Source organism: Oncorhynchus keta, chromosome 7, assembly GCF_023373465.1.
Source record: "Oncorhynchus keta strain PuntledgeMale-10-30-2019 chromosome 7, Oket_V2, whole genome shotgun sequence".
NCBI lineage: Eukaryota > Metazoa > Chordata > Actinopteri > Salmoniformes > Salmonidae > Oncorhynchus > Oncorhynchus keta.
This window is the reverse complement of record NC_068427.1, coordinates 29,463,957-29,486,991: the sequence shown is the minus strand read 5'-3', so window position 1 is coordinate 29,486,991 and position 23,035 is coordinate 29,463,957. Positions and strand designations below refer to the sequence as shown.

General features: G+C 46.0%; 1 protein-coding gene and 1 long non-coding RNA gene across 7 annotated transcripts in view; one reads left to right on the top strand and one right to left on the bottom strand.

Annotated features, from left to right (window-relative positions):
* The window catches only part of LOC118386274 (ecto-NOX disulfide-thiol exchanger 1-like), a 92,893-nt gene that overhangs the window by 23,374 nt on the left and 46,484 nt on the right, over positions 1–23,035 (bottom strand). Inside the window, exons 2-5 of one of the 2 annotated variants that reach the window (XM_035773893.2) lie at positions 11,147–11,327; positions 10,880–11,038; positions 1,484–1,642; positions 822–1,028 (exon numbers count right to left, since the gene is read on the bottom strand). In XM_035773893.2, the coding sequence (XP_035629786.2) occupies positions 822–1,028; positions 1,484–1,642; positions 10,880–11,038; positions 11,147–11,156 (535 nt within the window). In that variant the 5' untranslated portion in view covers positions 11,157–11,327. The remainder of the gene's footprint in view (positions 1–821; positions 1,029–1,483; positions 1,643–10,879; positions 11,039–11,146; positions 11,328–23,035) is intronic. The other variant, XM_052522501.1, reaches the window with a different exon arrangement.
* On the top strand, positions 4,820–6,468 carry LOC127931115 (uncharacterized). Of its 5 annotated transcripts, none has more exons than XR_008139821.1 (4): positions 4,820–4,876; positions 5,024–5,072; positions 5,769–6,356; positions 6,406–6,468. It is a non-coding gene; the product is annotated as an uncharacterized LOC127931115 (long non-coding RNA). The 5 variants fall into 5 exon arrangements; XR_008139819.1 differs by having other exon boundaries at positions 4,875–4,925; positions 4,975–5,072; XR_008139820.1 differs by lacking the exon at positions 4,820–4,876 and having other exon boundaries at positions 4,889–5,072; positions 5,818–6,356.

Sequence of the window (23,035 nt, the reverse complement as noted above, 5' to 3'; positions counted from 1 at the left end):
TCTTGGTGTAACGGCTTTAAGTGTTGAGCTTCAGGACACAAGGTCCCGGTTTTTACTCCTCTACAGTGTTAGTGTCGTTAATACATATTCTACTCAAAAGGAATACTTTAAAACTGCTGCAAATACATAGTTATGCTGACCACTGACCAGAGAGGTAGAGCATCTAATTTGTGTGTTGTGTGTATAGTATAGCATTGGCATAGTATAGTATAGTATAGTATATTATGTGTATAGTATTGTATTTGTATAGTATAGTATAGTATAGTACTGACCAGAGAGGTAGAGCATCTCATTTGTGTGTTGCGTGTATAGTATAGCATTGAGTATAGCATTGGCATAGTATAGTTTATTATGTGTATAGTATTGTATTTGTATAGTATAGTATTGTATAGTACAGTATAGTATATTATGTGTATAGTATTGTATTTGTATAGTATAGTATAGTATAGTATAGTATAGTATAGTATAGTATAGGACAGTATAGTACAGTGTATTATGTATATCGTATTGTATTTGTATAGTATAGTATTGTATAGTATAGTACAGTATAGGACAGTATAGTATAGTATATTATGTGTATAGTATTGTATTTGTATAGTATAGTACAGTATAGTACAGTATAGTATAGTATATTATGTGTATAGTATTGTATTTGTATAGTATAGTATTGTATAGTATAGTACAGTATAGGACAGTATAGTATAGTATATTATGTGTATAGTATAGTATAGTATAGTATAGTATAGTATAGTGTAGTGTAGTATAGTACAGTATAGTATAGTGTCATATAGTACAGTATAGTATAATACAGTAGTACTGACCAGAGAGGTAGAGGGACTTGTCCACCATGAACTCCTCACTGAAGCGGATGTGACAGAAGTTCTTCTTGCTCTTCCTGATGGCGATGATGTCACCACACGGATCAAACACCTCCCTGATGATCTCCTCGCTGGCATTCTCCGGCAGACCCCCCACAAACACTGTCTTACACCCTGGGGGACGCTCCCGTGTTGACGGAGGAGGCAGGTCTGGAACATCATGCATGCTCAGGTCATATCTGATGACAACTCTTGACCATAGTCCATATATCAACGTATTTCTATTCATTGATACCGAAAGGAAGGAAAAGCATGCAAGTGTGTGTGTGTCTGTGTGTGTGCATGGGTGGACGTGTTTAACTATACTTGTGTTTAACCCTACAAGAATAGTAAACAAACAACAATTTGACCAACGGGACACTTTTCTTAGTCCCCACAAGGTCAAATGCTATTTCTAGGGGTTTAGTGTTAGGGTTAGAATTAGGTTTAGGGTTAGGAGCTAGGGTTAGTAGCTAGGGTTAGGAGCTAGGGTTAGTAGCTAGGGTTAGGGTACAGGTTAGGTTTAGGGGTTAGGATTTTGAATGGGAATGAATTGTGTGTCCCCACATGGTTAGTTGTACAAGACGGTGTGTGTGTGTTAGTGCGTGTGCGTGTGTGAGTCTTACTGGGGTTCTGGGGGAACAGGGTGCAGCTCTGGCAGTGGATGATCTCCTTGATGATGGGGGGACCAGGGGGAGGAGGGACCAGGCTGATACCTGCCATCATGGGGTTGATAGGAGCTAGGAGACCCAGCCCTGGATCAAAACCCTGGATACAGAGAGAATCTGGAGGAGAGGAGAGGAGGGAGAGAAGAGGAGCAATGAGACCCAGCCCTGGATCAAAACCCTGGATACAGAGAGAATCTGGAGGAGAGGAGAGGAGGGAGAGAAGAGGAGCAATGAGACCCAGCCCTGGATCAAAACCCTGGATACAGAGAGAATCTGGAGGAGAGGAGAGGAGGGAGAGAAGAGGAGCAATGAGACCCAGCCCTGGATCAAAACCCTGGATACAGAGAGAATCTGGAGGAGAGGAGAGGAGGGAGAGAAGAGGAGCAATGAGACCCAGCCCTGGATCAAAACCCTGGATACAGAGAGAATCTGGAGGGTAGAGGGAGGAGAAAAATAGTTTGTCTGGAGGAGAGGAGCAATGAGACCCAGCTCTGGGCTCTGATTAAAGGCTTGGTTACAGGTACTGTATGGAGGAAACAGAGAGAGAGAGACACTTATTAATATCTTCAGAACACAACACGACTGGGAGAATGAACAAGACAGAAATGTCCAGTGCTGCTCGACTCAGGCCCTGTACAGTCACACAGGGTCTGAGAGAGAGAGAACAGACACTGATCTACCTTAGAGTAGAAACCAATCTGACTGCAGCTGTCACACAAGCCTGTCGCTATTGTGAGGATACAGATAGTCATGGATACAGATATAAAATGTAAGAATGTAGAACTGCAACTTCATATTTATGAAATCATCAATCAAGTCCTCACTGCAGATTTGAGTTTGTCAGCAAAGGTGAGTGTGAAGAGTATGTGTGTAGGAGGGAGAATGATTCTATTTGATGCTGTCAGAAAGATTCCAGTGCTCAATATGAGTCCCTACACTGCAGTATTTACTATCCTAAGAGGCTGCAAAGCAAAGAATCACTTCTACTGGCTGTGTCTGGCGAAGCCTCGAAGAGGAAGTGTCTGGCGAAGCCTCAAAGAGGAAGTGTCTGGCGAAGCCTCGAAGAGGAAGTGTCTGGCGAAGCCTCGAAGAGGAAGTGTCTGGCGAAGCCTCGAAGAGGAAGTGTCTGGCGAAGCCTCGAAGAGGAAGTGTCTGGCGAAGCCTCGAAGAGGAAGTGTCTGGCGAAGCCTCGGAGAGGAAGTGTCTGGCGAAGCCTCGGAGAGGAAGTGTCTGGCGAAGCCTCGGAGAGGAAGTGTCTGGCTAAGCCTCGAAGAGGAAGTGTCTGGCGAAGCCTCGAAGAGGAAGTGTCTGGCGAAGCCTCGAAGAGGAAGTGTCTGGCGAAGCCTCGAAGAGGAAGTGTCTGGCGAAGCCTCGAAGAGGAAGTGTCTGGCGAAGCCTCGAAGAGGAAGTGTCTGGCGAAGCCTCGAAGAGGAAGTGTCTGGCGAAGCCTCGGAGAGGAAGTGTCTGGCGAAGCCTCGGAGAGGAAGTGTCTGGCTAAGCCTCGAAGAGGAAGTGTCTGGCGAAGCCTCGAAGAGGAAGTGTCTGGCGAAGCCTCGAAGAGGAAGTGTCTGGCGAAGCCTCGAAGAGGAAGTGTCTGGCGAAGCCTCGAAGAGGAAGTGTCTGGCGAAGCCTCGAAGAGGAAGTGTCTGGCGAAGCCTCGAAGAGGAAGTGTCTGGCGAAGCCTCGAAGAGGAAGTGTCTGGCGAAGCCTCGAAGAGGAAGTGTCTGGCGAAGCCTCGAAGAGGAAGTGTCTGGCGAAGCCTCGGAGAGGAAGTGTCTGGCGAAGCCTCGAAGAGGAAGTGTCTGGCAAAGCCTCGAGGAGGAAGTGTCTGGCGAAGCCTCGGAGAGGAAGTGTCTGGCGAAGCCTCGGAGAGGAAGTGTCTGGCGAAGCCTTGGAGAGGAAGTGTCTGGCTAAGCCTCGAAGAGGAAGTGTCTGGCGAAGCCTCGAAGAGGAGTGTCTGGCGAAGCCTCGAAGAGGAAGTGTCTGGCGAAGCCTCGAAGAGGAAGTGTCTGGCGAAGCCTCGAAGAGGAAGTGTCTGGCGAAGCCTCGAAGAGGAAGTGTCTGGCGAAGCCTCGAAGAGGAAGTGTCTGGCGAAGCCTCGAAGAGGAAGTGTCTGGCGAAGCCTCGAAGAGGAAGTGTCTGGCGAAGCCTCGAAGAGGAAGTGTCTGGCGAAGCCTCGAAGAGGAAGTGTCTGGCGAAGCCTCAAAGAGGAAGTGTCTGGCGAAGCCTCGAAGAGGAAGTGTCTGGCGAAGCCTCGAAGAGGAAGTGTCTGGCGAAGCCTCGAAGAGGAAGTGTCTGGCGAAGCCTCGGAGAGGAAGTGTCGGGCGAAGCCTCGGAGAGGAAGTGTCTGGCTAAGCCTCGAAGAGGAAGTGTCTGGCGAAGCCTCGAAGAGGAAGTGTCTGGCGAAGCCTCGAAGAGGAAGTGTCTGGCGAAGCCTCGAAGAGGAAGTGTCTGGCGAAGCCTCGAAGAGGAAGTGTCTCCTCGAAGCCTCGAAGAGGAAGTGTCTGGCGAAGCCTCGAAGAGGAAGTGTTCTGGCGAAGCCTCGAAGAGGAAGTGTCTGGCGAAGCCTCGGAGAGGAAGTGTCTGGCGAAGCCTCGAAGAGGAAGTGTTCTGGCGAAGCCTCGAAGAGGAAGTGTCTCCTCTCCCCAGCCTCGGAGAGGAAGTGTCTGGCGAAGCCTCGGAGAGGAAGTGTCTGGCGAAATGCCTCGGAGAGGAAGTGTCTGGCTAAGCCTCGAAGAGGAAGTGTCTGGCGAAGCCTCGAAGAGGAAGTGTCTGGCGAAGCCTCGAAGAGGAAGTGTCTGGCGAAGCCTCGAAGAGGAAGTGTCTGGCGAAGCCTCGAAGAGGAAGTGTCTGGCGAAGCCTCGAAGAGGAAGTGTCTGGCGAAGCCTCGAAGAGGAAGTGTCTGGCGAAGCCTCGAAGAGGAAGTGTCTGGCGAAGCCTCGAAGAGGAAGTGTCTGGCGAAGCCTCAAAGAGGAAGTGTCTGGCGAAGCCTCGAAGAGGAAGTGTCTGGCGAAGCCTCGAAGAGGAAGTGTCTGGCGAAGCCTCGAAGAGGAAGTGTCTGGCGAAGCGAAGCCAAGTGTGTTTTATTAAAGAGGAGTTTTTAAGAGGAGCTGCAAATCCTTGAGGTTGTAGAGAGAAGAGAAAGAGTAAATATATCTGGAAGATTATCTCAGATAAATCTCCTGAGTCACGATCAGGAGTAATCTGAGATTGTGTGGATCTGTGGAAAACTCATTTAAATGTTCGTTGTGGTGATCTGAACATTCTCCTCTCCCCACATTCATCTGTGATGATCTGAACAGGTAAATGATATTCTCCTCTCCCCACATTCATCTGTGATGATCTGAACAGGTAAATGACATTCTCCTCTCCCCACGTTCATCTGTGATGATCTGAACAGGTAAATGACATTCTCCTCTCCCCACATTCATCTGTGATGATCTGAACAGGTAAATGACATTCTCCTCTCCCCACGTTCATCTGTGATGATCTGAACAGGTAAATGACATTCTCCTCTCCCCACATTCATCTGTGATGATCTGAACAGGTAAATGACATTCTCCTCTCCCCACATTCATCTGTGATGATCTGAACAGGTAAATGACATTCTCCTCTCCCCACATTCATCTGTCATGATCTGAACAGGTAAATGACATTCTCTCTCTCCCCACATTCATCTGTCATGATCTGAACAGGTAAATGACATTCTCCTCTCCCCACGTTCATCTGTGATGATCTGAACAGGTAAATGACATTCTCCTCTCCCCACATTCATCTGTCATGATCTGAACAGGTAAATGACATTCTCCTCTCCCCACATTCATCTGTCATGATCTGAACAGGTAAATGACATTCTCCTCTCCCCACGTTCATCTGTGATGATCTGAACAGGTAAATGACATTCTCCTCTCCCCACATTCATCTGTCATGATCTGAACAGGTAAATGACATTCTCCTAAATGACTCCCCCCACGTTCATCTGTGATGATCTGAACAGGTAAATGACATGTCTCCTCTCCCCACGTTCATCTGTGATGATCTGAACAGGTAAATGACATTCTCCTCTCCCCACATTCATCTGTGATGATCTGAACAGGTAAATGACATTCTCCTCTCCCCACGTTCATCTGTGATGATCTGAACAGGTAAATGACATTCTCCTCTCCCCACATTCATCTGTGATGATCTGAACAGGTAAATGACATTCTCCTCTCCCCACGTTCATCTGTGATGATCTGAACAGGTAAATGACATTCTCCTCTCCCCACGTTCATCTGTGATGATCTGAACAGGTAAATGACATTCTCCTCTCCCCACGTTCATCTGTGATGATCTGAACAGGTAAATGACATTCTCCTCTCCCCACGTTCATCTGTGATGATCTGAACAGGTAAATGACATTCTCCTCTCCCCACGTTCATCTGTGATGATCTGAACAGGTAAATGACATTCTCCTCTCCCCACGTTCATCTGTGATGATCTGAACAGGTAAATGACATTCTCCTCTCCCCACGTTCATCTGTGATGATCTGAACAGGTAAATGACATTCTCCTCTCCCCACGTTCATCTGTGATGATCTGAACAGGTAAATGACATTCTCCTCTCCCCACGTTCATCTGTGATGATCTGAACAGGTAAATGACATTCTCCTCTCCCCACGTTCATCTGTGATGATCTGAACAGGTAAATGACATTCTCCTCTCCCCACGTTCATCTGTGATGATCTGAACAGGTAAATGACATTCTCCTCTCCCCACGTTCATCTGTGATGATCTGAACAGGTAAATGACATTCTCCTCTCCCCACATTCATCTGTGATGATCTGAACAGGTAAATGACATTCTCCTCTCCCCACATTCATCTGTGATGATCTGAACAGGTAAATGACATTCTCCTCTCCCCACGTTCATCTGTGATGATCTGAACAGGTAAATGACATTCTCCTCTCCCCACGTTCATCTGTCATGATCTGAACATTCTCTCCTCTCCCCACATTCATCTGTGATGATCTGAACAGGTAAATGATATTCTCCTCTCCCCACGTTCATCTGTGATGATCTGAACAGGTAAATGACATTCTCCTCTCCCCACGTTCATCTGTGATGATCTGAACAGGTAAATGATATTCTCCTCTCCCCACGTTCATCTGTGATGATCTGAACAGGTAAATGACATCATCCACTAAAGCTGTTTCTCTTTTCCTCTCTCTTTGATCTGAACTTTTCTTTTACCCTCCTGGTGAAAATAATTAGAGGCTGTTAGTTTTCCTCATTGGCCCAGGCCCTACTCTGTTACGTCTGCCAGGGTAAGAGAGTTCACACTTTGTTTATTTGTCATTGTTTAATTTCTCTCTCTCTCTTTCATTTCCTCTCCTCCCTCTGTTCTCTCCCTCTACTCAGCAGGTTTGTGTGTATGGCTGGATGCTGAGTTTGCTGGGCTCTGGATCTCCCCTCAGGAAACAGCTGCTCGTAATTACTGTGAAGGTGAGACGTCATCCATCACACACACTCCATAACCCCCATTATGTTTCTCCTCCTCTTCTCTTTCCCTTCGCTCTCTCTCCTTTGGTCTTTGAGCTGGCCCCCAGTACTCTCATTCCCTCTCTCTCATTTCAGTTCTCTCCCTCTCTTGGACCTGAGGTTTGTACTCCAGGAGGATATTAGTCTTAATCCGTCTTTTCCTTAGCGCTGGGGAAGGAGGATCCAGTCCAGCTGTCCAGTCGTCCCTGCTGTCTCTCAGCTCATTAAGGAGGAGAAGGACTGTACAGTACTGACCCGATGGAACTACAGTGACGATGGGCTGCTCTCCTTCCTTCCTTCCTTCCTTCCTTCCTTCCATCCTTCCTTCCTTCCTTCCTTCCTTCCTTCCTTCCTTCCTTCCTTCCTTCCTTCCTTCCTTCCTTCCTTCCTTCCTTCCTTCCTTCCTTCCTTCCTTCCTTCAACTTCAAACTTCCTTCTTTCCAGTCACGTACAGATCTGTGTTCTCCTCAAGAAATACATAACCTATCACACTTAATGCAGTGATCCCCCCCCCCCGAGTGAAATAATAGTCTTATATATACGGCTTCATATTACAATAGATTTTCTCCATACAACTCTCAGCTTTCCTGAGTTAAATCCATGTATTCAGTTATTCAGGGCTTACACAAACTCAGCCTCCAAATCTCCTTCCGTGCTCTTCTAATGAACATCACAATGCAGCTCCCACAATGACATCTAAGAGGGCTGCAACATATAGGGATTGAACACAGTGGAACTATCCAAATCCTTAGAGAAAACCACTTTGCTAATGGATTTCATGAAACAAGTTGAAGTCCAGATAAAATGGTAGAGTACCTGAACATTTGAAGGAGCTTAGCGTCTTTAACATAAATCCATCAGTGAAAACATAGTTGCAGTGAGATCAGTGTGGTTACATTTCAACCACAGACTCACTAGGGATCATGACAGAGGCCCAAACTATAGGTACTCAACATGTATAGTATAACATATGATCCATATAATATAAGAGAGGTTCCTTTTGTTATAGACATTAGAGAGGACTGAGAACAAAACATACATATTTATTACAACCAGATGTTGGGGACATTTTAAAGCTGAGTGTTTTCCAGCCCTGTTTTCCAGCCCTGTTTTCCAGCCCTGTTTTCCAGCCCCAGCCCTCCTTAACTGTTGTAACAGTCTTATTGGTCTGGAAGAACCTCACTCGGCTAGTTCTCACAGTGTGTGTGTCTGGGGTTGTACATGTGTACCTGTGTGTGAGGGGGGGTTGTACATGTGTACCTGTGTGTGAGGGGGGGGGTTGTACATGTGTAGCTGTGTGTGTGGGGGTTGTACATGTGTACCTGCGTGTCTGGGGTTGTACATGTGTACCTGTGTGTGTCTGGGGTTGTACATGTGTACCTGTGTGTGTCTAGAGTTGTACATGTGTACCTGTGTGTGTCTGGGATTGTACATGTGTACCTGTGTGTGTGTCTGGGGTTGTACATGTGTACAAAATAAGCATTCTTGTGTTTTAACTACCCGCTATTCAAAGTGTTCTGAACAAATTAAGGGAATCGTTCACAAACATTGGCACATCCTAAAATCCGATGATAGTCTCGGTAATGTGTTTTTCGGACCTTCCCTTGGTCGTATTCTCGCGGGGCAGAAATCTCAGAGACCAATTGGTACACTCTGATTTACCACCCCAAGATATTCCTGAACGTCTATTTGCGCCCCTACTGGATGGAAACTACAAGTGTAATGGCTGTGCTCAATGCAATGGCACTTATAAATGTAGATCCTTCAAACACCCCCAAACAGGGAAACAGATCCCAATAAAAGGTGTTATAATGTGCTCTACTAAGACAGTTATTTATCTTATAACTTGTTAAAAATGGTAAAAATGATGTGGGTAAAACAAAGCATGAATTAGAAGTACGTATCTCGGAGCATCGTAGCACCATTAGCATACCCCGTCGCCGCCCACTTTGTGGAAGCAAACCAACTGATTTCGTCTCCGCGTTATATTGGCATCAAACATGTCACCCTGCCTAGGAGAGGGGGTGACCTCGATCATTTATTGTTAAAACGAGAGGCTGCATGGATCTTTAATTTACAGACCCTTGCTCCCTTCTGTCTCAACTTAGACTTTGATCTGAAGCCATTCTTGTGATTATTGTGACTTTTCCATTGTAATTGTTTGTAGGCTCATGTAGTCTAAATTGAATCTATGCTATCCATTTGTTTTTTGTATGTCATTGTAATATTTGAGAATTAACCAATGATATTAGGCCATACTTGGCCATGATTACAGACACCTGTGTGTGTGTCTTTTGACACTATATAAACGAGTCACCCTGCAGTGTCGAAACGTTGGACATTACATTTTTGCATCTGAGCCCCTAGAGTGTGCAGCTCTCCTTTATTTTCGGGTTGTACATGTGTACCTGTGTGTGTGTGTGTGTGTGTGTGTGTGTGTGTGTGTGTGTGTGTGTGTGTGTGTGTGTGTGTGTGTGTGTGTTGTACATGTGTACCTGGGTGTGTGTGTGGGGGTTGTACATGTGTACCTGGGGAGGGCGGGGGGGTTGTACATGTGTACCTGTGTGCGTGTGTGTGTGTGTGTGTGTGTGTGTGTGTGTGTGTGTGTGTGTGTGTGTGTGTGTGTGTGTGTGTGTGTGTGTGTGTGTGTGTGTGTGTGTGTGTGTGTGTGTGTGTGTGTGTGTGTGTGTGTGTATAGGCCAAAACATCATCCAGCGAGAACCTAGTAAGCAAAGTCACCTCGCGAGAAGCTCAGCTAATCATCCTGAAGCTCAGCTAATCATCCTGAAGCTCAGCTAATCATCCTGAAGCTCAGCTAATCATCCTGAAGCTCAGCGAATCATCCTGAATCTCAGCGAATCATCCTGAAGCTCAGCGAATCATCCTGAAGCTCAGCTAATCATCCTGAAGCTCAGCTAATCATCCTGAAGCTCAGCTAATCATCCTGAAGCTCAGCGAATCATCCTGAAGCTCAGCGAATCATCCTGAAGCTCAGCTAATCATCCTGAAGCTCAGCGAATCATCCTGAAGCTCAGCTAATCATCCTGAAGCTCAGCTAATCATCCTGAAGCTCAGTGAATCATCCTGAAGCTCAGCTAATCATCCTGAAGCTCAGCGAATCATCCTGAAGCTCAGCTAATCATCCTGAAGCTCAGCTAATCATCCTGAAGCTCAGTCATGACGGATTTCTCAGACCTCTCAAGACTATGACCGAAATCTGCTCATTAATTTTTATCAGATGTATTTCTCTCTATCCTCGCTGTCTACGCTGTCAAAATGGTAATTACAATAGGATGCACACACACACACGCTATCACACACCATTAGCATCAGCAGAGAGACAGACACATGTAGTCAGGCCATTAGAAAAGAGACCAGAGAGATGTTATTTTGTATTGTATCTCTCTGCACAGACTGAACAACGTGTAGTTAATACTGTCTTATCTAGCTGCTGATGGGGGACACAACAATTAGCAGCGCTGGTTTGGCAGAGCATGCTGCATTCTGGATATCCTGCCACAGGGGTATAGGCTGAGGTATCTATCTAGTTCTCGAGTAATCATTGACTGTCCTGCCCTGAGTGGGTGGAGCTGTGGAGGTGATAGAGTAGTAAGATGCCACCATGGAGGCTCTGGATAGAAGTGCCCAGTTCACCGGATGCCTTTACCATCTTCTCAAAAGTTTCAGAACAGTCCATGGGGACTCTTTCCTTTCTTATGGCCTTGACAATACTAAGAAATTAGAATGAAGAGTTTGTTAGCAGAGGAGAGGGGGATAAGGGAGGAGAGTGAGGACGATGAGAAGGGGTGAGATGGAGGCCTGCCAATGCCCTACCTGAGACCAGCTGCTGCCTGCCGAGGCCCATGGGTACGATACCCAGGTTGTTCATGGCGGTGGCCCAGGCTCCGTGGTCGTTCACCACATGGTCATGGACACTGAGGTGCTGCTCCGGCCCCAGGCTCCTCAGGCTCCTCAGGCTCCCTACACCGTCTGCTGTTGCAGGGGACAGGAGAAACAGGAGGGTTAGGAAGAGGAAGGAGAAGACCAGAGATATAGTTAACATATTAGTGAAGGTGTAGTAGCTAGTGTTATAGTACGTACCGCTGGCCATAGCAGGTCCTGTGTGCTCCTCTCTCTGGGTCTACCTCCCAGAGGTCTGATCAGAACCACAGCTCCCTCAGGCTGCACACCAGACCAGGACAGGACGGAGAGATAAGGAGAAGTATAGTTGGATGGAGGACTCCCAGTTAAAGATAGGATCCCATCTATCCTCTGCTAAACCCTGGGGATGAAAAAGAGAGCAGTTCAGTCAAGCAGCTTAAATCAATGTTTTTCAATCAAACCGTTGCAGCTTAAGACAGCCTTAGAACAATGCAATCAGAAAGACATTGTTACTGATGTCCTACTGCCGCCCATACAGAGATAACCACGCACACATTAAGCATTACAGAAAGTCTTCACAGCTCTCTCTCTCTCTCCCTCCCTCCCTCCCTCCCTCCCTCCCTCCCTCCCTCCCTCCCTCCCTCCCTCCCTCCCTCCCTCCCTCCCTCCCTCCCTCCCTCCCTCCCTCCCTACCTACCTCCTCCCTACCTCCCTCCCTACCTACCTACCTACCTACCTACCTACCTACCTACCTACCTACCTACCTACCTACCTACCTACCTACCTCCCTCCCTACCTACCTACCTACCTACCTACCTACCTACCTACCTACCTACCTACCTACCCACCCCCTCCCTCCCTCCCTCCCTCCCTCCCTCCCTCCCTCCCTCCTCCCTCCTGCCTGCCTACCTACCCTACCTACCTCCCTCCCTCCTACCTACCTACCTACCTACCTACCTACCTACCTACCTACCTACCTACCTACCTACCTACCTACCTACCTACCTCCCCCTACCTACCTACCTACCTACCTACCTACCTACCTACCTACCTACCTACCTACCTACCTACCTACCTACCTACCTACCTACCTACCCACCTCCCTGCCATACAGGACCTCTATATCAGGCGGTGTGAATGAAGACCCGGAAAAATCATCAAAGACTCCAACCACCCAATCCACTATTTTCTCTGCTGCCGCACGGCAAGAGGTACCGGGGTATCAAGTCTGACACCAACAGGCTCTTAAACAGCTTCTATTCCCAAGCAATATGACTGTTAAATAATTACCAAAACAGCTACACAGACTATCTGTGTTAACCTTGTATCTTTATTGACCTTTTATTTCAATCTTTGCACTGTTGTTATGCACACTCAGATGGTCTTACACACTCACACACACTGTCACTCCAACACACATACAAACACTCACTCCATCATTTGCTCACTCACACATAATATGCACATACATTTATACTGACTCTACACACCCTCTCACATACAAGCTGCTGTTACTCTGTTTATCAAATCTAATGTATTTATAAATGAAATCAAATGGTTTTATAAAGCCCTTTGTACATCAGCAGATGTCACAAAGTGCTATACAGACCCAGCCTAAAACCGCAAACAGCAACCAATGCAGATGTAGAAGCACGGTGGCTAGGAAAAACTCTCTTATCATATATTCTGTTGCCTAGTTCCCTTATGTATCTACCTCCATCACTGTGGGGTGACCGCAGATCTGGGACCAGGCCTAAACATATTAACCTGTAAAAGAAAAGGGTTCATATTGAAACCAAAAGGATTGAATTCTTTGAATAGCCTAGTGGTTAGCGCATTGGACTAGTAACCGGAAGGTTGCAAGTTCAAACCCCTGAGCTGACAAGTTACAAATCTGTCGTTCAGCCCCTGAACAGGCAGTTACCACTGTTCCTAGGCCATCATTGAAAATAAGAATTTATTCTTAACTGACTTGCCTAGTTGAATAAAAAAATTGCCAAAACAAATGTAAATATAGTATTAGAACTGCCTTTAAATACTTCCTGTATATAGTATGCTTACTTACTTAATTGTTCTAGCAATACATTATTGTTGGGTTTTGAGTTTTGCAAGAAAGGCATTTCACTGTACTTGTGCATGAGACATTAAAACTTGAAACATGAAACTCTCTCACACACACCTCCAAATGAGACCCAGCTGACCAGCCACTCAGTTGCCATGACATCACATTATCCTGCTTTCTGTCAAATGTCTTATGGGGTGTGTCAGAGATGACCTTTAACCCCTAACACTCCCACCTAATTACACCGCCCCCAGACCCCATAACACTCCCAACAGCCCCAGCCACAGCCATACTGTCATCTTTAAAATCAATGGTTTTGAGTAGGAAAGTCCCATTTCCCTGTGAAATGTGCCAGAATTCTGATTGATCCCGGATTAACACAATGAGGTAATTGAGGAATGTGACCCTCTACAGTAAGTCAATGAACACAGGACTCTATAGAGGATTCTATTCCATCAACATAATTAACCACTAGTTCTTCAAGGAAAGGATGAATAGCATTCTGTCCATGGTGTGAAAAAGCAGTTGAGATCTTATTCCATATTTCCTGTTACAAAGCTTGTTGTTCTCTGTGTGGTTCCTCGGGGGCCGTAGTTAGCTGCAGTGTGATCTGTATTCCGGTCACGCCTCCTCCGTCGTCTCAGACCACCCCGCAGTAATTATCATTATTCAACTCTGACACCAGGAAATGAAGTCAGCCCAGCTACACCATCCAGATGTAATTAAGACACAATCATATGAACAGTTTTTCAATAACAACAGTTGCCTTCCTTCAAATAGCTTTGGGCTGCGAGGCCCGTTTCTGAAACTTTACCCTCACTAGGGTGACAAACAGTTGTCTTTGGAGTCACCTGCTGTATGTCGACACATTACTGTGTTTTCAGGCTGATAGGACATGCCACTGTTCTCATCACAAGCACATTACAAACACTGAGCAGCGCTTTGAATAATAATGGCACACAGACACACACAGTGGAAGTAGAATTGCAATCAGGCCTATAAGGGAGGTGGATACATTTTGGGATTGTGAAAACAAGTCATTGTGAGGACAGTTCCACAGCTGTCTTATAATATCTCATAACAGCTTATAACAGCTTGTAACTCCAGTCCTGGTCAGATATGAGGCCTGTGTCATTGTTGTGACTCTGGGATTTTAGCAGCATCAGCCCAGTTCAGAGCCTACTACGCTGAACAGCTCTTTACACAGTAACTGCTATACTGTATACTGTTCCTATTCATAGACAATCATGTATCCAATGGGCCACAGCAGACAACATCTACTCTACTATCACACGGGGGACAAACACTAGGCTAGATTTTATCCTCCACTGTCTGTCTTCCGGCTCTTCTTCTCTCCCTCCCTCTCATTCTTTCTCTTTCTCTCTATCTCTCCAGGTGGTGCCAGCGTGCTGAGTAGTGAGGTAATGTAGCATCACAAACATAAAGACATGCACCCCCACTCTCTCCTCCCTCTGCTCCTGTTCTCTCTCTCCTCTCCACCTTCTTCACTGCAGCCTGATGGAACATCTTACCCTCCTGACAAGTGACAAGGCTGTTTCTCTTCACCCCTCTGCATCATCCCCCCTCTCTCTCCTTCCCCCTCTCTCTGTCAAATCTCCTCTTTCCTTCCCCCTCTCTCCCCCTCTCTCTGCCAAACCTCCTCTCTCCTTCCCCCTCTCTCTGCCAAACCTCCTCTCTCCTTCCCACTCTCTCTGTCAAATCTCCTCTTTCCTTCCCCCTCTCTCTGCCAAACCTCCTCTCTCCTTCCCACTCTCTCTGTCAAATCTCCTCTTTCCTTCCCCCTCTCTCTGCCAAACCTCCTCTCTCCTTCCCCCTCTCTCTGCCAAACCTCCTCTCTCCTTCCACCTCTCTCTGCCAAACCTCCTCTCTCCTTCCCCCTCTCTCTGCCAAACCTCCTCTCTCCTTCCCCCTCTCTCTGCCAAACCTCCTCTCTCCTTTCCCTCTCTCTGCCAAACCTCCTCTCTCCTTCCCCATCTCTCTGCCAAACCTCCTCTCTCCTTTCCCTCTCTCTGCCAAACCTCCTCTCTCCTTCCCCATCTCTCTGCCAAACCTCCTCTCTCCTTCCCCATCTCTCTGCCAAACCTCCTCTCTCCTTCCCCATCTCTCTGCCAAACCTCCTCTCTCCTTCCCCATCTCTCTGCCAAACCTCCTCTCTCCTTCCCCATCTCTCTGCCAAACCTCCTCTCTCCTTCCCCATCTCTCTGCCAAACCTCCTCTCTCCTTCCCCATCTCTCTGCCAAACCTCCTCTCTCCTTCCCCATCTCTCTGCCAAACCTCCTCTCTCCTTCCCCATCTCTCTGCCAAACCTCCTCTCTCCTTCCCCATCTCTCTGCCAAACCTCCTCTCTCCTTCCCCCTCTCTCTGCCAAACCTCCTCTCCTCTACCTCTAACCCCCCTTCTCTGTACACTCCTCTTCCTCCTCTCTCCATCGCACATGCCTCTTCTTCTGTACACTCCTCTTCCTCCTCTCTCCATCGCACATGCCTCTTCTTCTGTACACTCCTCTTCCTCCTCTCTCCATCGCACATGCCTCTTCTTCTGTACACTCCTCTTCCTCCTCTCTCCATCGCACATGCCTCTTCTTCTGTACACTCCTCTTCCTCCTCTCTCCATCGCACATGCCTCTTCTTCTGTACACTCCTCTTCCTCCTCTCTCCATCGCACATGCCTCTTCTTCTGTACACTCCTCTTCCTCCTCTCTCCATCGCACATGCCTCTTCTTCTGTACACTCCTCTTCCTCCTCTCTCCATCGCACATGCCTCTTCTTCTGTACACTCCTCTTCCTCCTCTCTCCATCGCACATGCCTCTTCTTCTGTACACTCCTCTTCCTCCTCTCTCCATCGCACATGCCTCTTCTTCTGTACACTCCTCTTCCTCCTCTCTCCATCGCACATGCCTCTTCTTCTGTACACTCCTCTTCCTCCTCTCTCCATCGCACATGCCTCTTCTTCTGTACACTCTCCCTCATTCCCTGATGCCTTCTCTCCCTCCGATCTTTCATCTTCCTCCTCTCTCTTCTTCCTTCCCTTCTCTCTCATGGTTGTCCGTAGGTATCCAACCCCGCCGAGAATTTCTTCTCACTTTCACACAGCATGAAATATTCACAGAACGGGTGTCCTGTTCATTATTCAGGAGCTCACTTGACATCTCTGAATCTTTCACCAGCAGGCGCAGCATCACTCAGGCCTGGAACTGCTGGGCACACACACACACACACGCACACGCACACGCACACACACACACACACACACACACACACACACACACACACACACACACACACACACACACACACACACACACACACACACACACACACACACACACACACACACTCAGGAAACACAACAGTATACAAACAATGAACAGAAGCATGGAGGGCAGGAGGAAAACATTTCAGGGAGAAGGACAGCTCTGTTCCAAGCTGAATGTAGCATACTACATAGAATGAATCCATGTATTGGGCATGCATCCTAAGTGGTACGCTAGTATGGATAGGAGGGACATTCCCTAGGTACATTTTAATAACAGGACAGTGTGGTAGTGGGAGAAGGATCTAAATGTCACACCCTGATCAGTTTCACCTGTCCTTGTGATTGTCTCCACCTCCTCCAGGTGTGGCTTGTTTTCCCCAGTGTATTTATCCCTGTGTTTCCTGTCTCTCTGTACCAGTTCGTCTTGTAGCCAACCAGCGTGTTTTCCCATACTCCTTTTGCTATTCTCTTTTTGATAGTCCTCCCGGTTTTGACCCCTGCCTGACTCTGGACTACTTTCCCGCCTGCCTGATCATCCTGCCTGCCCTGAGCTTGATTCTGCCTGCCCTTCGGTACTTTTTGGACTCTGAACTGGTTTTGACCCTTTTGCCTGTCCAGGACCATTCTCTTTCCCTATTGGATTAATACATATTGTAAGACTCCAACCATCTGCCTCCTGTGTCTGTAAAAAAACATTCAGAAATCAACATTAGAATTACAAGCTTCTCAATGGTTTCAAACAGATTTGATTCCACAGAAGTGAGAAAGTCCAATATGTGTCTAGCTCAATTCTCTTTGCTATCTTGGGCAGTTCATCAAAAATACAGGAGGACAAAAGATCTCCGTCTCTCACTTCATCTATCACCATAATCTTTTAGGTCACTTTTACTACTGACTTTAACGTTTCAATATTTTCCTTTTACATTCACACATTGGACATTGGAAAAAGCCCTAATCCATGAGCATGAATGGTTCACTTCAGCCCAAAACTGCAATACACACAGCAAATATCACACGCCGTAGATATGCTAATTTGCCCTGTCACACACCAATTTCAGCGGTTAAATATTTTATTGACTCCAGTGTATATCATGCTATTCCTCTGCTATTCCTCTACCACTGTCTGTGAGGGGTTCATAATGCCTCATAAATGTATTTATAACACATAATAACACGGAGGATGCACAGGAAGAGTCAGAGGAAACACTCATTGTGTGCTCACACACACAATTCTATCACACACAGTTTTCATTTTTTGTACATTTATTGAAATCAGTAACTCCCCTCAATGTACTCTGAACGTTTCATTACTCTATGACCAAGAAAATTGTGACTCAAAATAGCTTCTGAAGTTTCATCATTGTATGTTCGTTAATGGGAAATATGGTAATTTTTTCAATTTCCTGATAAGTTTCTGTTTTGGAGATAAGAGGTTTTCACCCGACAGTGATGTTATATTGGCTCACATTAACCCTCAGCACAGTAGTGTACGTAACACATGGTACAGTAAAAAAGTAACTCTGTTAGGTCATCTAAAATGCCACGCTAGAAAAGCCAGTGCTCTATGTAAACAGACCTTTCTACACAGACACTTTGGTATTCAAACAAAAAATCCTAATATATGTAAAGCAGTCGTGCCAAAAGCCACATTCTCTTACACTTGTCCTCTATAGGAGCCGACGTTAAGACTGATAGCCCACTTGTACCATTCAGCACAAAGACAGTGGCATGGTCGGGACAACAGTCACTGCTCAATGACCTCTAATAAGTACTTTAGAAAAGCACCATTAAACATGAGAGAGAGATAGAGAGAGATAGAGAGAGAGAGAGAGAGAGAGAGAGAGAGAGAGAGAGAGAGAGAGAGAGAGAGAGAGAGAGAGAGAGAGAGAGAGAGAGAGAGAGAGAGAGAGAGAGAGAGCAAGCTACAGGGAGATGAACATGGAGAAGAGCTACAGAGAGATGGACATGGAGAAGAGTTACAGAGAGATGGACCTGGAGAAGAGCTACAGAGAGATGGACCTGGAGAAGAGCTACAGAGAGATGGACCTGGAGAAGAGCTACAGAGAGATGGACCTGGAGAAGAGCTACAGAGAGATGGACCTGGAGAAGAGCTACAGAGAGATGGACCTGGAGAAGAGCTACAGAGAGATGGACCTGGAGAAGAGCTACAGAGAGATGACATGGAGAAGAGCTACAGAGAGATGACATGGAGAAGAGCTACAGAGAGATGGACCTGGAGAAGAGCTACAGAGAGATGGACCTGGAGAAGAGCTACAGAGAGATGGACCTGGAGAAGAGCTACAGAGAGATGGACCTGGAGAAGAGCTACAGAGAGATGGACCTGGAGAAGAGCTACAGAGAGATGACATGGAGAAGAGCTACAGAGAGATGGACCTGGAGAAGAGCTACAGAGAGATGGACCTGGCAGAAGAGCTACAGAGAGATGGACCTGGAGAAGAGCTACAGAGAGATTGATCTGAAGAAGAGTCCCCTAAGCAAGCTGGTCCTGGGGCTCTGTTCACAAACACAAACACAAACAGACCCCACAGTTGCCCTAGGACAGCAACACAATTAGACCCAACCAAATCATGAGAAAACAAAAAGGTAATTACTTGACACATGGGAAATAATTATCAAAAAATGAGCAAACGAGAATGCTATTTGGCCCTAAACAGAGAGTACACAGTGGCAGAATACCTGACCACTCTGACTTACCCAAAACTTACCCAGAAATGCTCAGTGAGCATAGCCTTGATATTGAGAAAGGTCGCCGAAGGCAGACCTGGCTCTCAAGAGAAGACAGGCTATGTGCACACTGCCCACAAAATGAGGTAGAAACTGAGCTGCACTTCCTAACCTCCTGCCAAATGTATGACCATATGAGGGACACATATTTCCCTCAGATTACACAGACCTGCAAAGAATTTGAAAACAAATCCAATTTTGATAAACTCCCATATCTACTGGGTGAAATACCACAGTGTGCCATCACAGCAGCAAGATCTGTGACCTGTTGCCACAAGAAAAGGGCAACCAGTGAAGAACAAACACCATTGTAAATACAACCCATATTTATGTTTATTTATTTTCCCTTTTGTACTTTAGCTATTTGCACATCGTTACAACATTGTATATATACATAATATGACATTTGTAAAGTCGGTATTCTTTTGGAACTTATGTGAGTGTATTGTGTACTGTTTATTTTCATTGTTTATTTCACTTTTGTATATTATCTACCTCACTTGCTTTGGCAATGTTTACATGTGTTTCCCATGGTGGTGAGGGTAGGCAACAACATCTCCACCCCGCTGATCCTCAACACTGGGGCCCCACAAGGGTGCGTTCTGAGCCCTCTCCTGTACTCCCTGTTCACCCACGACTGCGTGGCCACGCACGCCTCCAACTCAATCATCAAGTTTGCGGACGACACAACAGTGGTAGGCTTGATTACCAACAATGACGAGACGGCCGACAGGGAGGAGGTGAGGGCCCTCGGAGTGTGGTGTCAGGAAAATAACCTCACACTCAACGTCAACAAAACTAAGGAGATGATTGTGGATTTCAGGAAACAGCAGAGGGAACACCCCTCTATCCACATCGATGGAACAGTAGTGGAGAGGGTAGTAAGTTTTAAGTTCCTCGGCATACACATCACAGACAAACTGAATTGGTCCACTCACACAGACAGCATCGTGAAGAAGGCTTGTCACCAAAAGCACTCACAAACTTCTACAGATGCACAATCGAGAGCATCCTGGCAGGCTGTATGGTACGGCAACTGCTCCGCCCACAACCGTAAGGCTCTCCAGAGGGTAGTGAGGTCTGCACAACGCATCACCGGGGGCAAACTACCTGCCCTCCAGGACACCTACATCACCCGATGTTACAGGAAGGCCATAAAGATCATCAAGGACAACAACCACCCGAGCCACTGCCTGTTCACCCTGCTATCATCCAGAAGGCGAGGTCAGTACAGGTGCATCAAAGCTGGGACCGAGAGACTGAAAAACAGCTTCTATCTCAAGGCCATCAGACTGTTAAACAGCCACCACTAACACTGAGTGGCTGCTGCCAACACACTGACACTGACTCAAATCCAGCCACTTTAATAATGGGAATTGATGGGAAATTATGTAAAATATATCACTAGCCACTTTAAACAATACTACCTAATATAATGTTACATACCCTACATTATTCATCTCATATGCATACGTATATACTGTACTCTATATCATCTACTGCATCCTTACGTAATACATGTATCACTAGCCACTTTAACTATGCCACTTTGTTTACATACTCATCTCATATGTATATACTGTACTCGATACCATCTACTGTATCTTGCCTATGCTGCTCTGTACCATCACTCATTCATATATCTTTATGTACATATTCTTTATCCCCTTACACTGTGTATAAGACAGTAGTTTTGGAATTGTTAGTTAGATTACTTGTTGGTTATTACTGCATTGTCGGAACTAGAAGCACAAGCATTTCGCTACACTCGCATTAACATCTGCTAACCATGTGTATGTGACAAATAAAATTTGATTTGATTTGATTTAATAAAGCCCCTTGAATTGAATGGAGAGAGAACAAAGAAAGAGGCAGTGAGTGAGTGAGTGAGTAAGTGAGTGAGTAAGTGAGTGAGTGAGTGAGTGAGTGAGTGAGTGAGTGAGTGAGTGAGTGAGTGAGTGAGTGAGTGAGTGAGTGAGTGAGTGAGTGAGTGAGTGAGTGAGCGAGCGAGAGAGAGAGAACAAAGAGAAAGAGAGAGGGGGAGAGAGAGAGAGAGAGATCAGAGCAAGAGCACTCTGTGGAGGATGTTCACAGAAGCAAAGCCAATATGCATTTAATCCCATTGAAACCATCAGAGGAGCTTTCTGAGGAAAACTTCTATAAACGATAGGCATATTAAATATCAACACTATAGGACTAAATACATACCTTAGGAAATATCTCCCGGGTTTAATAATACATAAACATGATCGCAATTCAAATCAAATGTGATTATATGGTAGAAAGCACATAGATGTATTATGTCTAGCCTATAGCAAATATCCAGGCCTCCCAACTCCTGTGATGTGTTTTTATTGGCTGTAGGCTGTGTGATGCCTAAGCACCATTATCAGTTGATCAGGTTACAGTAGCGTGGCAGGACTCATAATTAGCCCTGTCTATTATTAGCTCTAAAACAGAGCAGCTTTAGCCTCTCATAAAAACTGTATACACAGTACAACAACCAGCAATTAACACCTGATACTGAGGTCAGCTCTCTCTCTTTCTCTTTCCCTGCCTGCAGAGCTGGCTTTGGAAATTGGGGTTTCTGAAGAATAAAGGAGCTTCTGAGCTGCTACCCGGGCAAGAAGGATTTGGGATTCAGGAGCATCCTTGGTTGCAGGGGCCAGACTACTGCACTGTGATGTCTGTGTCCATACTAGCGTACCACTTAGGATGCATGCCCAATACATGGATTCATTCTATGTAGTATGCTACATTCAGCTTGGAACAGAGCTGTCCTTCTCCCTGAAATGTTTTCCTCCTGCCCTCCATGCTTCTGTTCATTGTTTGTATACTGTTGTGTTTCCTGAGTGTGTGTGTGTGTGTGTGTGTGTGTGTGTGTGTGTGTGTGTGTGTGTGTGTGTGTGTGTGTGTGTGTGTGTGTGTGTGTGTGTGTGTGTGTGTGTGTGTGTGTGTGTGTGTGTGTGTGTGTGTGTGTGTGTGTGTGTGTGTGTTGTATTCTGTGCATGCTCACAGATACACACACGCTCAGTAGAGAGTAAATAAGAAAGACAGTGAATTCATAATAATTGTAAAACACAACTGCCCACACACACACACACAAACGCAGTGAAGTGGAACCAGATAGACAATGAATGCATAACAAAGCCTGTGGCCACATCACAACTCAGATTAAGGCATGTACGCTAAACCCAACAAGCTCTCACAGTCTCACTGCAGAATTAGGCATTAATCCACATTTCTCCAAACGTCAAATTTCAAAGTTGCTTCAAATTGTGTTTTTGACACCCTGGATTGACTCCTCTTGCTCAGTATTGTTCCTTTTCTCCAAACGGCAAATTTAGAAGGTTAAGGTTCAGAATAGAAGAAAATTGAAAAAACAAGTGTCTACCACTGGGGTGGAGCACGCAACCTTCTGATCCAGAGTCATGGGATTTGCTCCAAAAGTCAAATTTAGAGGGTTTTTGATAGGATTTAAATATCACGTTTAAGCATTCCAAATGATTAAGGAAATGTTTAAGGTTTGGGATAGGTTTAAAACAAAACATTTAAAACGAGTGTCTAACCACCAGTATATCAAACCTTCTGATTCAGATCAAACACGCAACTTTCTGATCCAGATGGGATTGGGATTACGCCCATCCACCACCCCTGTCCACAACACCCTAGCAAAACCCAAGACTTCTTGATGATAATAGTTAATAGTTAACACTGTTGTCCCTAGTTGCCAGTTTTGAAGGCTTTTCCCGACGTCCTCAGGACATGGATAGACATCCATTTTCGAAGTCACTCTTGTGCGATCTGCCTGGCTAAATCTGGGTGTTGTGTGTGTGATAAACTGAACTCATGTGAATCCCTCAGACTGCTGATTGTGTATTCTGTTTAAATATAGTACAGTTTGTCCAGACGACTCCCAGACATCAACTATTCCCATTAGTGATTGTAGACACACTGCTTGTCTCCGTTACAATACCGGCCTCTTTACCATGTGAATCAATCCAGCATGGCACGCTTAAAATTC